Source organism: Linepithema humile, chromosome 1 (genome assembly GCF_040581485.1).
Source record: "Linepithema humile isolate Giens D197 chromosome 1, Lhum_UNIL_v1.0, whole genome shotgun sequence".
Taxonomy (NCBI): domain Eukaryota; kingdom Metazoa; phylum Arthropoda; class Insecta; order Hymenoptera; family Formicidae; genus Linepithema; species Linepithema humile.
This window is the reverse complement of record NC_090128.1, coordinates 13,149,227-13,164,181: the sequence shown is the minus strand read 5'-3', so window position 1 is coordinate 13,164,181 and position 14,955 is coordinate 13,149,227. Positions and strand designations below refer to the sequence as shown.

The 14,955-nt window shown below is 36.0% G+C and overlaps 1 protein-coding gene across 1 annotated transcript; it reads right to left on the bottom strand.

Moving 5' to 3' along the window:
• Positions 1–7,288: 7,288 nt before the first annotated feature.
• Positions 7,289–9,559, bottom strand: LOC105668959 (nuclear RNA export factor 1-like). Its single transcript, XM_012361682.2, has 2 exons — positions 9,406–9,559; positions 7,289–9,290 (listed from the first exon to the last, which is right to left on the bottom strand). Exon 2 carries the CDS (start codon positions 9,135–9,137, stop codon positions 7,548–7,550), a length of 1,590 nt encoding a protein of 529 aa, XP_012217105.1. The 5' UTR covers positions 9,138–9,290; positions 9,406–9,559; the 3' UTR covers positions 7,289–7,547.
• Between the last annotated feature and the right edge of the window lie 5,396 nt (positions 9,560–14,955).

The following is a 14,955-nucleotide window of genomic DNA, read 5'->3' as shown; positions in this document are numbered from 1 at the left end:
ACGCGACGATCCCGTTGATACAAACACGCATACACATACACTATCTCGCGCAATGTTGCATAAACGCACGCGCGTAAAGCCGCCGCCGGCTCTTACGTGCGTGATACGCGAACCCGCGCTCGTGAAACGTGGAAGTACCGGCCGATTATACAAGCGGTTCCCACATGTGTGCGAGCTATCATCATCCCGAAAATTCTAAGCGAGATCTTCACCTGAGAACTGATACTTTAGCGAATAATTATCAGCGTGCAACGCTGAAGTTTTCACAAGAAAAGTAGCAATTTGTTTTCTAAATGTATTAATTTTTAATAGAATCGAGAAATGATAGAGTGAGAGATTGAAATGCGAGAAGCAATGTGAAAATGTAAAACATACAAAAGTAAAAACGTATGTAATTTTGACTTTCGTTTTTAGAAAACTATGGAGATTCTAAATGTGTCTGTGTGTCTTTTTAATGCGCTTATATCGCTAGAATGTACATAAAATTCCTTGTCTATAATCGGTTAGTTTTATAAATTACTTTGATATTTGTTGAAGTAAAAGTATGTATTCCTATCTTTTTTTATAATTATTAATGACCAGTTTAATTCACAATCATTGACCACTTTTGACACATAACACGATAAAAGATTCTTTAATACACGAGACAAGTATATTCCATAAATTTTATGACGATTTCGTCATATGTTGTGCTACACCTCTCTTATATGGCATAGCACATATCCAACTTCAGCGAAAAATGATCAGAGAGAGAAAAAGAGAAGGGGAAAGAGAGAGAGAGAGAGAGGGTAACGTATGCGCAACTCTCGTGAGAGATTTTCGCTGAGGACCATAGGTGGATAGAGGCACGCACAGCTGAGGATGAGAGAGAAGCACGAACTAATTAGTCGTCGGAGAAAACAATGCTACGAAAGTAAATTCTTACACGATGGCAAAATGCTTGGATGAGGCAGTCTTTAAGAGAAAGAAACGAATATCTATAAAACAACGTCGAAAGGAAAAAATGGGAGGAAATATTTATATGCTACAGAGCACATTTTTAAAGACTATTTTCGACAAAATTTGTGAAAATTATAAATTTTTATTTGCAACTTTGTCGCAAATTATAGATTATCTGAAGTGGACTTAGGAGAAAAATAATACTGAAAAAGCAAAGATTGAGATGCGGAAACAATGAAAAAAACGCCTAAACGCTGTTAAAAAATTGATACGCTCGGAGATTCGCGAAATTTTCCCCACTCGTATGATGAACGAGTTTAGTTGAGTAAGTCGGGAAGGAAGAAGACTCTCTTCCAGAGCATAATTGCAAGGAAATGTAGCTGTGCGCGCACATACCACTCATTAACGGGAAAATGGCGCAAGCTTGCCCTTTTTAATTATTCACGTCTCATGTAAAATCCCATGCTCCCCATTTGCGTACGTACACAGGTGCATCACTACGGCAAATCGTATCGCTCTTCTCCGGCACGAACTCATTCGCATGAACGAGTCTTGCGAAAATACGGCTTGCGCAATTGCTCTCGATTGGACTGTTCCGTCTATCTAAGACGATCACCGGCAACTCGTCTTCGATTTCCTTTCGCAGAGAGTAACGCAATGTCGTTATGCTGATGCCACGGAGAACGATTTTCTTCAGCTCTAGTTGTTTAACCCTTCGAATCTTAATGTGAGTGCGATCCCATTGTACATTAAAGAGATTTTTAGCAAAATTTATGTATTTTTTATGAAAATTAAATTTTATCTTTATTTTGTCAGAAGATTAGAATAATAAGTAAGGCGTAAAATTTTTTTTTAACACAAATATTTAACCTCAGGGTTCAAAGAGTTAATCCTGAATGATAATCACATAATATTAAATCATATAGTATTTATTACTGATTAGATTTTATATTATAAAATTGAAAGATCCTTGAATTCGAGTGTTTGTTCAGTAAAAACATTATTTTGATCGTAGAATATATTAAATATTATTATTAATAGAAATATTTGTTTTGGCGGATTTAACGAGATGCTTATTCTCCAAAGCCGTGCCAAAGAACGGATTTTTCCGCTTTCGTAAAGCCATTATAACGTCATTCGTGGGAATCAGTCCGGTCTGTGAACGTTACTAAATCCTATAGTCGATTTCTTCACTTCGCGATAATTTCGTTCGTTTGGACTGGGAGAAAATGGCTTAGCTCGTCTCGTTGTTTGATACGAATCAATCTCTTTCCGCTGTAACACTTTATTTGCACAATAAAAAATTATTTTCTTTTTAAATTCTTAAATTATTTTTGATTTTTCATGTTTGTTTCAAAGATTGATGAGTTTGAAAATTGTAAAAGATGCAGAGATATTATAAGATATTATAAGATATCAGATTGTCAGAAATTTTGATTTAATATCGCGAGGATATTAAATATTTTTTAAAGTCACAGATAAATTGATGAAATAGATGAGCACTAGGTGTAAATTATTTTTTCATTCTATATTTTGTAACAAGACAATGATAAGTATAAAAACATCTTTCAGGCTGTCGTAATCTCCATGTTACGAATGTGCTTTTACTATCCTTGAATTTGGCACAAGGATGCTTCAGTCAATGAAGCGTATTCTGTCATTTCACTTTTGAAGACTCATATTTTTTATCAAATATTTGATGTAATTTGATCGTAAGAAATAATAATTTAATAGTAACAAATACATACATGTAATTTTGTTTTATCTAAAAATTTCAATAACATGGAAATTATGTCTGAAAGGATGTAAATTTTTATTATAATATAATTGTAAGACATGTGTAATAGTTGCTACAATTGTTGTATGATGCTACAAACAAGTAATTAATGGAGCAAGTTACTTTTCCTTGGAATTAATCATAATTGATCTGGCAATTTCAATTCCCAATGATAAACAATCTCGCTCTGCTCACATACTTTCGCTTCGCATACGATTAAAAGAGTTACTATTACGCATTAGATTTTTCTCGCTAGATTACCGTGCCGTGAAACCGTTGGCGTTTACACGCACGTTCTCCCCGCTTATTAACATCGGTAAGCGAACAGCATTACTTAGATATCATGTTACTTAACTGAGCGTTTCTGGCGTTCTGGTGTTTCTGGCTTTGCATAATAAATTTATAGCGTTCGTTCGTGCTCTAATTCAGTTTTCCCATTAATTCTCTTTTCTGGACTCTTATCTGCCGCGCTGTGCCACACAATTAAAGTCATCTCTAATCGCAGGAAAGAATCTCAAGTGTATCTTTCTATTTTTGCCGGTGCCTTCAACGGGGGCGACGACGAAATTTACATAGGGCCTGATATGACTTTCTCTAACAGGTTATCGCCAAGAACAATCTTCAATGCATGTTACATCGTGCGTATACCTTTTATGAGTATCTTGACACAAATATGTCTCAATAGGTCATCTTTTTAATTAGACTTTGTTCTTTTTTCCACGGTGGTACACTGACTTACACATCTTGACACATTTAGTTGCGACATTCGATTTTCGATGAACGAAGTATCTATTTGATTGCACGATAGTTCTTAACGATGAGTAGAGAAATATTATTAATATCATATTAATCGCATTTTTACTGAAGTATTTAAAATTATATGGGTAATTATTTTTATGGATAATAATGTTATATGTATATTATGCTACACGGAGAAAAGTTTATATTAATTTTTAACGCAACCTCAAATACATTTTATTATGTTTTTATTATCGATGGATCATAATAATATTTTAAAATATAATAAAATTTCAAACAAACACTAAAAATTATGTTTTATTATTTAAAAAAAATTGCGACAGCATTTATACTTATAATTCATGATCCCCGGCTACTTTCGACGTAGTAATTTTTGATATAAAAGTTTCTTCGCGTAGAGCTCTCTGAGTGCTATTATAAACTACTATAATGGACGCATTTATGTTTTACAGAGAAACTTTTGTGCAACATTCGTGCTTCGTAATCGTCATATTCGTTCCGCCGTAATGTAATAAAACACACGTTGAGAGTCGGGAGTGCCGTGATAGTTTCGCGCGAATACGAAACACCGTATTCTAGCGAATCATAAGATGAACGTATTTTGCCGAATGATATGATAAATATTGGGACACGATCGAATCCCTTTCAAGGGAACTTTCTTCTCGATTCTTGGGTTCGGCTCGGGAGAGGGAAGGATCGATTTGTATCATGGGATCTCGATTGGAGCCCTTCAGTATCAGACGTGTCAACATATGATGCATGCACGGAAAAAAAAGATATTCTTATTTTAAAAATATCTTTATTTTTAACATGAAAATCTCGAAATGAGATTATATTGCTTTAAACGAAGAAAACTGGCTTGAATGAAGTCATTTTATATAGTTCAACCAAGAAAAAAATATTCTTATTATTTAAGAATAATTTTCTTGAATGGAAAAGAAAAAATGTTGGATAGAAAATAACATATTTTTCAAATAAAAGATTATAATTTTCTTAGAGTAAAATTAAATATTGTATTCTTCAAGTGATTATTATAAAATGGAAATATATATATATATATATATATATATATATATATATATATAAGACTATAGTATTGTTAAAATTTAAGATTATTAAATTCTTATTGGAAGATTATAAATTGTTGCGTATATACGAAACAATGAACGCGTTAATTTGAGTATATAAGCTTTGATTTGACACTACTTTTTTTCCGTGTGATAATAACATCTAAATCATATTATCCACGGGATAAAAATCAGCATGTTTTGATTTGAGTTCCGTTGGTATTGACACCGAAATGCTGCTGGGATATTCAATTGATCCCATGATTAATCATATCTTACCTTTTTCGAGTTCTGCCCTCTGTTTTGAGAGAATCGTGCCCCAATTGTGGTAAATGCGGGTGTCTAAAACACGGACGGAATTCGTGCGTAACGTCGCATTTTGGACAATTCGGTTTGATTCGCCTGCGACGTCGGGAGTGCCGTTTAACGTGTCGCGCGATTTTTGTATTCGGGTACGCGCGCGAGCAAAGCGTGCGTCGCGAACGCGTGTGAGTCAGTGTGAATGTTTGAAGGATCTGAGAGGAGGAGACGCGCGCGCGAGGCCCAGGGGACATCGAGCGACAGTAAATCAACGATCAATGGTGAGTAATTTATCATAAAAAAATGCATTTTTGATCTACTCCTTCTTTTTATCGTACGCTTTGAAAGATTGAGAAAGTTTTTCATGTAAAACAACTAATTGACTTCAGTTTACATTCAATTGCGCATTGTACCGATACTTTCGATCTCGGAAGCACCGATGCAGGAAGCAACGAATTATCGAGAGAAGGAAGTTTTAATTAGTACAAGAGATAATTGATCTTGGAAAAAACACACAGTTTCCTATTTTTACGAGAAGGCGAGCTCTCGAAGCTCATCTCGTGGGAGGCTACTGGAAGTCTCACAGTAGACAACAATCATTTTATTATGTCGTTACCTTTACGTACCCTTTCTCAGCTCCCGTAATTGTTAGTAACTGTTTCATCCAACGCGTTGCTTAGCCTTTCTTACTCAAAGCGCTTTTCCGGGTTCACGCTGTTAATTGGTTGAAAAAGTGTGTTTAAGCGATGCATTCAAAAATATATATTTAACGTTCTATTTTTTATTCATGGGTTTTACTTCCAAAAATATACGTCTAATGTTCTATCTTTTATTTATCACCTCTAAAAAAATGCCATGTGATTCTTCTGATGAGAATCATTAGCTTAGTAGACTTAGCGCGTACAATCGCGTAACTGCATTATGTTTCTCTATTCGCACGCGAATGAATGTTTCTGTGATTCTAAGCTTTGACAATACGGAAGTGACAAGATTGTGCAATGTGAAGAAACGAGGAAGATATAGATCAAAATACCATGTTATGATTGTTTATTTAGCTTTTGCGCGATTATATTTTTCCCCACAGCAATGATGCAATGCAAAGACTCGTAAATATAACGTTTGAGCTGTATCTTCAAGTAGATTTTTTCAAGCCTCGATAATTATAGTAGCTCATTTATTTTTGGCTATAAGTGCAACAAATATGTTTTATATTGTATTTTTTTGAAGCTTGATTAAATTTTATATATGAATATATTTGATGAGAAATAATGTATTCATTAGTTTTATTAAAAATAATATTTTTTAAATTAAAATGCTTGAAATAATTGCATTAGAAAATAGTAGATATATTAGAAATAGTATGAATAGTATATGAATTATTTGTTAACAATATGATTACGTATGTTAATATTATATTATTTGTTATCATGCCTTTTAATGTGCTATGAGATTAATTGTATTTAATTGATGAGATATTATCTAAGAATTCTAGTACAGAAATCATTCAGAAGGTATTATTTTCTAATTGAGATGATTATTACTACGGCAGGCGTCACGATTATAGGCTAAGTCACGTCTTTATTGCGATCTCTTTAACTCATCCATATCATTTTCTCGGCGATATGCCGTATGGCAAGTGTAAAGTCGACTTTGTGGCCTAAAAATTTGTGTCTTTGTGCGTCCTAAAAATTTGCATTCTTTTCAAATTACTCCAACTACGAATCATTTTCATAATTACCATTCCGACGCTAATAACGAGTGAATTACGCAACTGAAGTTTCAATGAGCCTATGAGACGTGCAATTACAGATAGCAATTACCGGAATACTATTCCCCTAATTAGCAGAATCGCAATTTCACTCTCGATTTTACAATATATACATCTCTTCTCTGACAATATCGCTATATTATGTTATCCACATTATCACAATTGAATTATTTAATAAGCCGTGACAAATCCGTATTCAAGCATAACGTAATTTACTTAACCGAGCATACATAAATCTCGACGGTCTTTAAAATAGCTTTCGCGCGATGCGACGTAATTAGAAAGGGTAAAAAAAACTTGCCTACCTTCGCGATTTTGTTTCATTCACATCGTCCCCGGATGATTACCGGATAGTCCTTGAATGCATAACCTTTGGATGAAGTCACCGAGAATCGTTCTCCATCCTGGAGATCACTTAAATGCCATGCGAGTAACATCGCCTTGCGATATACTCATTGATGTACGATACCTATCATCTTGAGGCAAATACCCTAGTATAGAAAATGCATAATTAAGCGCGCAATTGATACAATGATTTTCACATTAGAGAGAAAAACCTATCCAAGAAAATTATGAAGTATCTTAAAAGAAATTGTACAAAATGAGGATATAAATAGTTGAAAAAATTATAAAAAAATTAATGTCAGTACGAGATGGGAATATAAAAATTCGAGAAAATTTTTTAAAATATATAAATTTATTTACGTAGCTATTGTTGCAACTTAAAACTATTATTCATATACTGTTATTTATAGAAGCTTTTGATGATTCTCTGACTAATTCGCCTTGACATTTTCGTCGAGGAAGAATTAAAATTAAAATTATTTTAAATTGATCAGAGAGTTTATCATTGAAAATACACCTATAAGTTTTTGGATACCCTGTGTTTAAATAATGACATATAAAGTAGTAACAACGTTGTATCATAGCTACATTTCTAATTGTGGAACGCGAGATCAGGTATCGATGAATTTTTGAGATCCTTCATGAAGCTATTTACTGCCTTCCGCGTGTCCCACTCGTTTTCCGACAGATAATTTTTGCACCATTCGTCATTCATCTTAGTGATCTGTTTCATTCTGGTAATTAGTACCGATTTCTCGCTCAGACTGAAGCAAGTCGGTACAAATTCGTCATACGTGTACTTGACAGCTATTTGATCAGGCGTCATATTCTGAGGGGCTGCGTCTATGTGATTCTGATCGTTCAAAATGTGATATTCGTTGTCCATCGCAGCCAATAGAACAAACGTTCTCGAAAACGACAATATGTTTGTGCCGGAGCTTAATTTTTTGAATAATCCTGTAATGTTTATTACTATGCACTTGCCATCGTCGTACATAATGTCATATTTAAAAGAGTTTTTGTCATGATAAGTTCTAGGCATTTTGATTAGATTTGCCAGAATATCCTCTTGACCGTAATAGAGATGCGAATTCTTCTTTGGCCCTTTTCTCAGTAAATTTCTACTTCCTGTATATTGAACAAGGTTCTTCTTTTGCGCCATGGAATTCGGAATGCCGAAGCTCATTGAGTAAAACGCGTTCTTGTGATAAATTCCCCGTAATACCGTCCTGTCGAGTTGATCGTACAAAGTGAAAAAGTGTGAAGCAAATTTACGCACAAAATCCAGTGCTTTTTCGTCTTTAAAGTAGTCTCTGTATATAAACGGCATGTTAGACACGATGGTTACACCATCTAGCTCCTGCAGATACGGACAATACTTCTTTGCATTTTCCACGTATCGTTTTGCAGTCGCGTAATTTTCGCAAAGCGGATTTCCATCCAACCAGAGTTTAATGATTTTTAGATCTTGCAGAGGCGCCAATACGTTCATATTTAACAAATTGTTGTTTCTTAGATCCAAGTATTTGATGAATGTTAGTTCTGAATTCTCGATCGCTGTTATGTTGAACAATTCGTTATATTGTAAATTCAAGTACTCGATCGTGGCTATAGCATTTTTGGCTAGTTTTAAAACATGATTGGACATTTTATCTAGTGACAAAGGACAGTAGACGATACTTTCTATATTCGGATCTTTGTGGAAACTTCTTAAATTTAATATCTTCTGATTCGGATCATACCTCTTTGCTAGTGCAGCTAAAAGAACTGGCTGTATGTGAATTTTTGTATTTTGGATTGAGGAGTATCCTAAAATTATCATAAGGATGACAGCATCGTTCTGAACATTATTGATGATCAAGTTTGTCTTGCACAGCTTCTCAAGAGCAAAGCCACAATTTCTCGCCATGAAATATGCATCATCTCCGCAGACATCATACTTCACTGGTATTAAATCAAATGGTTCTATCGCCTTCAAAATAGCCTTTAGAATTGTTTCCTTGTCGTATTGGGCACCTCTGATGATTCTAATTTGATGCCATATATCAGGGTGTGCCATTAATAATCTTTCATTGGCCATTTTTGCACCCATAGCTATCCTTATGGCAATTGCAGAATCCAACTGAATAGGAACGAGAGGTACAGGTTGCTGAGCAACTGCTGGATGTATCAGTTTATTCATTGCACTGGCTTGTAGTGTATTCAACTGATAGCGTTTATTTGAAACGATCTCAATTCTTTAATCTTTTTTCTTTTACTTTCTAATTGTCCATTTTCTTTATTTTGAAAGCTTTCTCAATGTTTACATGTCTTCGAGGTTAGTTTCTACATTTTTCTAAAAAATTATTAGAAAAAATGTATTTTTAAATATTCATTTTTTATGTTGAAAAATATTATAAAATAATAATTGCTTATACTAAAAATAGATGCCATAAACGCATGAAACTTACTTGCTTTTTTTTGTCTGTTTTTATCACGCTCTACAGTTTCTCCTCATTATTCCTCATGTGAGTATAATATGCTTCCACTGATCTATGGTAGATGTCATGAATGGATGGTGATACCTAGAGACCCTCTAATAAGAGACTGGCCAACTTGACAGTTGCAACCATGTTTCAGCAAAATTCTGCGAGAGAGACAGGAATATAGACTAGAGACTCTTTAGTGTATATATTCCTGTCTCTCTCGCAGAATTTTGCTGAAACATGGTTGCAACTGTCAAGTTGGCCAGTCTCTTATTAGAGGGTCTCTAGTGATACCGATGTGTAAGATACTCAGTTGATTACTTGTCGGTATGATACTCATTGAGTTTACTCGTATTATCGTTCGAGCATGAAGAGTTGTACACAAATCTTGAAAGATGTCACTACAAGGATATTTTTGATAATTTTAAGCAATTTTCCGTAATGCCTTATCTACACCGAAGGATGATCCTGCTTGTGGCTCATCCGATCACTTTCGCCTTCAGTGTGATTTTCAATGTGTTTCAATGCGTCTACATTACTCGCTCGGATGAGCCACAAGCAGGATCATCCTTCGGTGTAGATAGGGCATAAGGATGACTGATCGCACAGTCATTTGGACTTAGCAAACTCACCTGAGCTTATACATTGCGGTCATATACATACACATACAATTACACTTACATTTATATTATCATTAAAGTAATTAAGAATTAAAAAAAATTTTAAAGTACGAATAAAGTAGAAAAGCATTTTGCAAGAGAGAATGTACTTGATTGGTAAGATAAGCTCGATTTCAACGCTATTTTTTTTCTCATTAATAAAAATTATGCAATTTCATTAAATAAAGAACACATCATGCAATAATGAATAGAAATTACTTTATCTATTTGTTATAATTTGTACACAATTTTTATTACTTCAATATTTCACTATTCGTCTTTAACATCTACTAAACATTTATCTTGAATATATTTAGTTTTTTGATAATAATTTTTCTTTACTCATTTTTTTTCTGTAATTCAATATAAGTTTTCAACAAATAATCTTGATAAATAATTAGTGAAAAATCTTAACATGTTTTTATTAAGATAATTCTTTATAGTTTTACATACCTAAGTCTTTATTCAAAATAAATTAATTAACATAAGATAATTAAGATAATGTTTTTATTAATAAATTTCTTTATTTTTCACACTTTTATATTTTTATTCAATTTTTCAACAAATAATCTTAATAGGCAATTAATAAAAAAATGTCTTATACTTTTATTAGTATTCTATATTACATTAATTTTTAGTACATAAATATCGATGTATTTTTTTTGTTAATTAATTGAATGTTTGAAGTACATAAAATCATACGTATAGAAAATGTTTTAAGAAGAACCAAGACACCAAGACTGGCCTTGCAAGCCGCGACAGTAACCATTTAGCGGCGGTCGATCTTTGATCTCGCGACATACCATGCAAAAGTTCATGCGATTCATAAACTCGGCGAGTTCTTTGGCGTACTTCCTCGTTCTTTCGTTAATTGCAACCAGCTTACCGCACGCCTCATGCAGAATCGGCCGCGTGTGTAATATTATACCATTTCTTTCGATGAACGTTCTCTTTTAACGACTTGGAATAAGGATAAGGTAAACCGATACAACATGTCGAATTGATATCACATGGATTTTTTAATTAACATTGCAAAAATCTAAAATCGTATATCTATTGATACAATTGACAAATGCAATCTCTGTCATTTAATTAGCTTTCCACTGTTAATAAATCCTCGAACAATTTAGTCGCACGCGTCACGAAAGATTGAGTTACTTCTCGCTCGCAAAAAATTCCGTACCGGGCGGTTTGCATCTTCTTCAGCGGCTGCGGCGCCTCATAATTCACTTTTAGACTCACAGCTCGCCTGTCTGCATGTTGGTCGAGACAGCGGTAATTACGCCCTGTCTGCAAAAAGCGCACTCGAGCGTTTTTCTCGTACGCGTTTCAACAAACCGTCAACGTGTAACGTATCTCGCGGTCGTTGTTCGTCGTTGTCAGTAGCAGAAGAAGGCGTAGAAGCCCATTCTCTCGTTTACAAGATGCAAGAATCTAAAAATTGGGAATGCTAGATGAAGAAGCATTTTAAAATTGCAAGCAAAAAATATAAAAATTTAAAGTGCGATTAAAACTTGAGCTTTTATTGATTTAAAGCCATAGCCTAAATTGTTCATGTTTTAAATTTATTTGCAGTAATAGTTTTGTTTTATAAATTAATTAAAAAAAAATAAATTAACTGAATGAAGAATACCTCGAATTGCCGGTTTGACATAAGTGCTCCAATGTATCGTTTCTTTTCGGAAGAGAAGGGAGGAAGGGTCGAATACTCGGGATGCTGGAAATTAATCGAAGGAGCGAGAAAAAGCGATCGTGGCCGCTGGATCGTACTTGGACTCGAAGCATCCGCGCGGATAGTTTGCGTCTCTGCTTTGCAAGCGCGCGAGTGCGAGCGCGTCCGCTTCTTTTTCATTATATATCCCTCTCTTTCTCGTCGCGTAATTCATTTAGACGGTAGTCAGACGAGACAGGCTCAATTACACCCGTGGCAAAAAACCCGCGCGGGCCGACCGCCCGCCGCCACCGCTTCCTCGTACGACGTGCGTGGTCCGTGCGCCCGGTCGGTGAGGAGATGCGAGCCGAAATGAGACGAGACGAAAGACCGAATGCAAGTGTTATGCCGAAAACAACGCGCGGATGTCCGTGCTGTTCGGACCCCGTCGTCGGCTCGTGTCCTCCGTCAATCGAGCGCGGCACCGCGTTCATTAGGGGAAGTCCTTTGTCGTCCGCGTGCAAAGCAACGACGGGCCGGGTGATGCTCGTTGTTGGCGATACTCGAAAGCCATCCGAAATGCGCGCCGGCATTAATCGTCTTCGTCGTCAGAGAAAAACTCTCGGTCGGAATGAACATTTCGCGAACATAAATCACGCAAATGCAAGCAAAAATAACTAGCTGCTCAAGCAATGAGTTTTGATTTTAAAACCTTCGAAATCTTTTTGGAATTTTAGATGTGACTTTGCGGCAAATTTATTTATTGAAGATAGCAAAAGCAATTTTACGCTTTAAGAAATAATTTTATCGTTAGGAAAAAACGAATCTTAATAATTTGGCTTCCAGGGGCTTTGTGAATCTGCTAGAAACTAAATAACATAATTATTGGCGCGCCATTGTGCGCAGAGTTGTCGAAAATATATTAATGAAAGGAGCATCGTGTAAAGTCGTATACTTGATAAAAATTTTTGGTACTGCGAAGAGAGAGTTGCAATCGCGAATGTGTACTCTTCAAGGTGGCTATCGATGCGCGATGATCCGCTTGGTGAAGCGAGTTCGCAGGAATTGCGCTTCTTGCGCGGCTTGCACGCACAAAGAAGACGCAGTGGCTGATTCCCGGATGAGTCGAGGTGGTTAATCGGCCGGTTAGCGTGGCGGGGGTGAGGGAGAGGGGGACAGGAAGGTTCGCTCGAAAACAATGGCCCTCGTGTTGATGGCGATGTTTTAATGAAGTTAGCGAGTTCCCGGTATATCACAACGAGTCCCTCGCTTCGCGTTGTAGACGCGGTTCCAGGAGTGCAAAACGCTCCGAGGGTGGTGGGCTTCTCGCGAGGAAGAGAGACGGAAACAGGGAGGTCGGCAAGGCGCCACTCGGCCACTGATTTCCACTTACCGATATCGTTCTACAAAGCTGCCTTCATCTACCAGCCTACGCGCCCGTTCTCTCGTTAACCCGATCTTGCGGACTTAAACTCGCGGAAAATGAGCTCGGCGGTTATCAGGCGTTATCTCAGCGGAAGAATGATTATTACGAGAAAATCGAGTGTCGTGTAAAATATAAGTCACCTTATAATTTTACGTAGCGACTTATAATTTTGTCTTATCCAACTTATTTAACCGCATATTTCACTGGAATATTGATTTCGAGATAACTTTGCGCTGTTAAATATACAAATCGTTTTTTTTTTAGTGATCTAAAAATTATAAAACATGTATTATACTATATATTTTGTCTGCAAAAAATGTTATGCGCGATAAAAATATTATTTGCAATGATATAAAAAGAAAACGTATAATATTGAGAAATTTTGCATGAATTCGATCCATCTGGATTTTTTTGAAAATGTCATAAGCTCGCGTTTAAAATAGGATCCATTATAATCTATTTGAATGGCAAACAAGATGTGGAAGGAGAGATTCGCGCTACGAAAAAAGATGATTCACTATGAGAGAGAGGCCGATGACGATTATCGTTAGCCGTGTATCAATCGAAGATGCGGATAAAACCACATATGCAAACAAATCGTTTTGCATGCGTCGAGCGCGCTAGGATAGGCGGGGATTAATTTGATCGATGCTTTGCGTACGAAATGAAGAGGCGCGGACCGCGATTCATGAGAGAATGCGATTATCGTGCAGAAGCGACAAAAGCGTTTTTTTTTACGCTAACGTTTACCTCGTTGTGCGTTATGGCGATTTATATATAGATGGTCTTTGAGAGATACCGAATCACAAAGCACGGAAAATGTGCAGAGTGAAAATCAAGTTTGACGAAAATCCATTTTAGTGTAAATTCGTATTTAAAACAGATTTTATGAATTATTCGCTTTACTTTTAATTCAAATTGTAAATTTTGAAACAAAAGTTTTGTGAACTTTTATAAAACAAAAAGGTCTCAGCGTTATTCAGCGTTATTCCTGAGAGAATCAATAGATGCGAGATAAAATTTTTCGAACCAATAGATTGGAGATAAAATTTTTCGAATCAATAGATTCGAGATAAAATTTTTCGAACCAATAGATTCGAGATAAAATTTTTCGAATCAACAGATCCGAGATAAAATTTTTCGAGATAACGCATTGCCGCATGTTATCGATGCGAACGAGCATTATTGAGATTTTCCACTTTGTACTCGGACCGAACTAATTAATTTGCCTCCAATTAATTACCTACAATTGCTCCCGCTCTAATTACGCGCACTCGATTAGAATCTGCGAAAGTTACGGCCGAATGGAACAATCTTAAGGTCTCCGGCACTCACATGCGAGTTCTCGTGAATAGAATTACCTGTGATAAGACTTGACCACAAAACTTTCTCTCTCTCTCTCTCTCTCTCTCTCTCTCTCTCTCTCTCCATCGGTTCAGAGATGCATCGATGAAACTCACAATAAGGCGTGATCGCTGAGCCTTGCATGCGAGTTCTCTCGCGAATATTTCGCGACTCGATCTTTTTTTACATCTCGCGACGACGCGATAAATCTCACCCGCGCTTACAATCCGCGCGTCCTTATTTTCGACGTCATATCTAACGAGGGATCCGAATAAATTATGCAAAGGAACTCGGTACATTTAGCTCGCCGTTTCGCGTGACGTCGATCTTCAATCCTTCAGGCCCCTTCGCGATCATCATGTTCAACGCTACTTTCGCACTTGTTCATTCATCATCAGCGCGTACTTGTTTACTAACTCTTTTTCTTTCTGTTTAGAATCGATATGCGAGCCGCA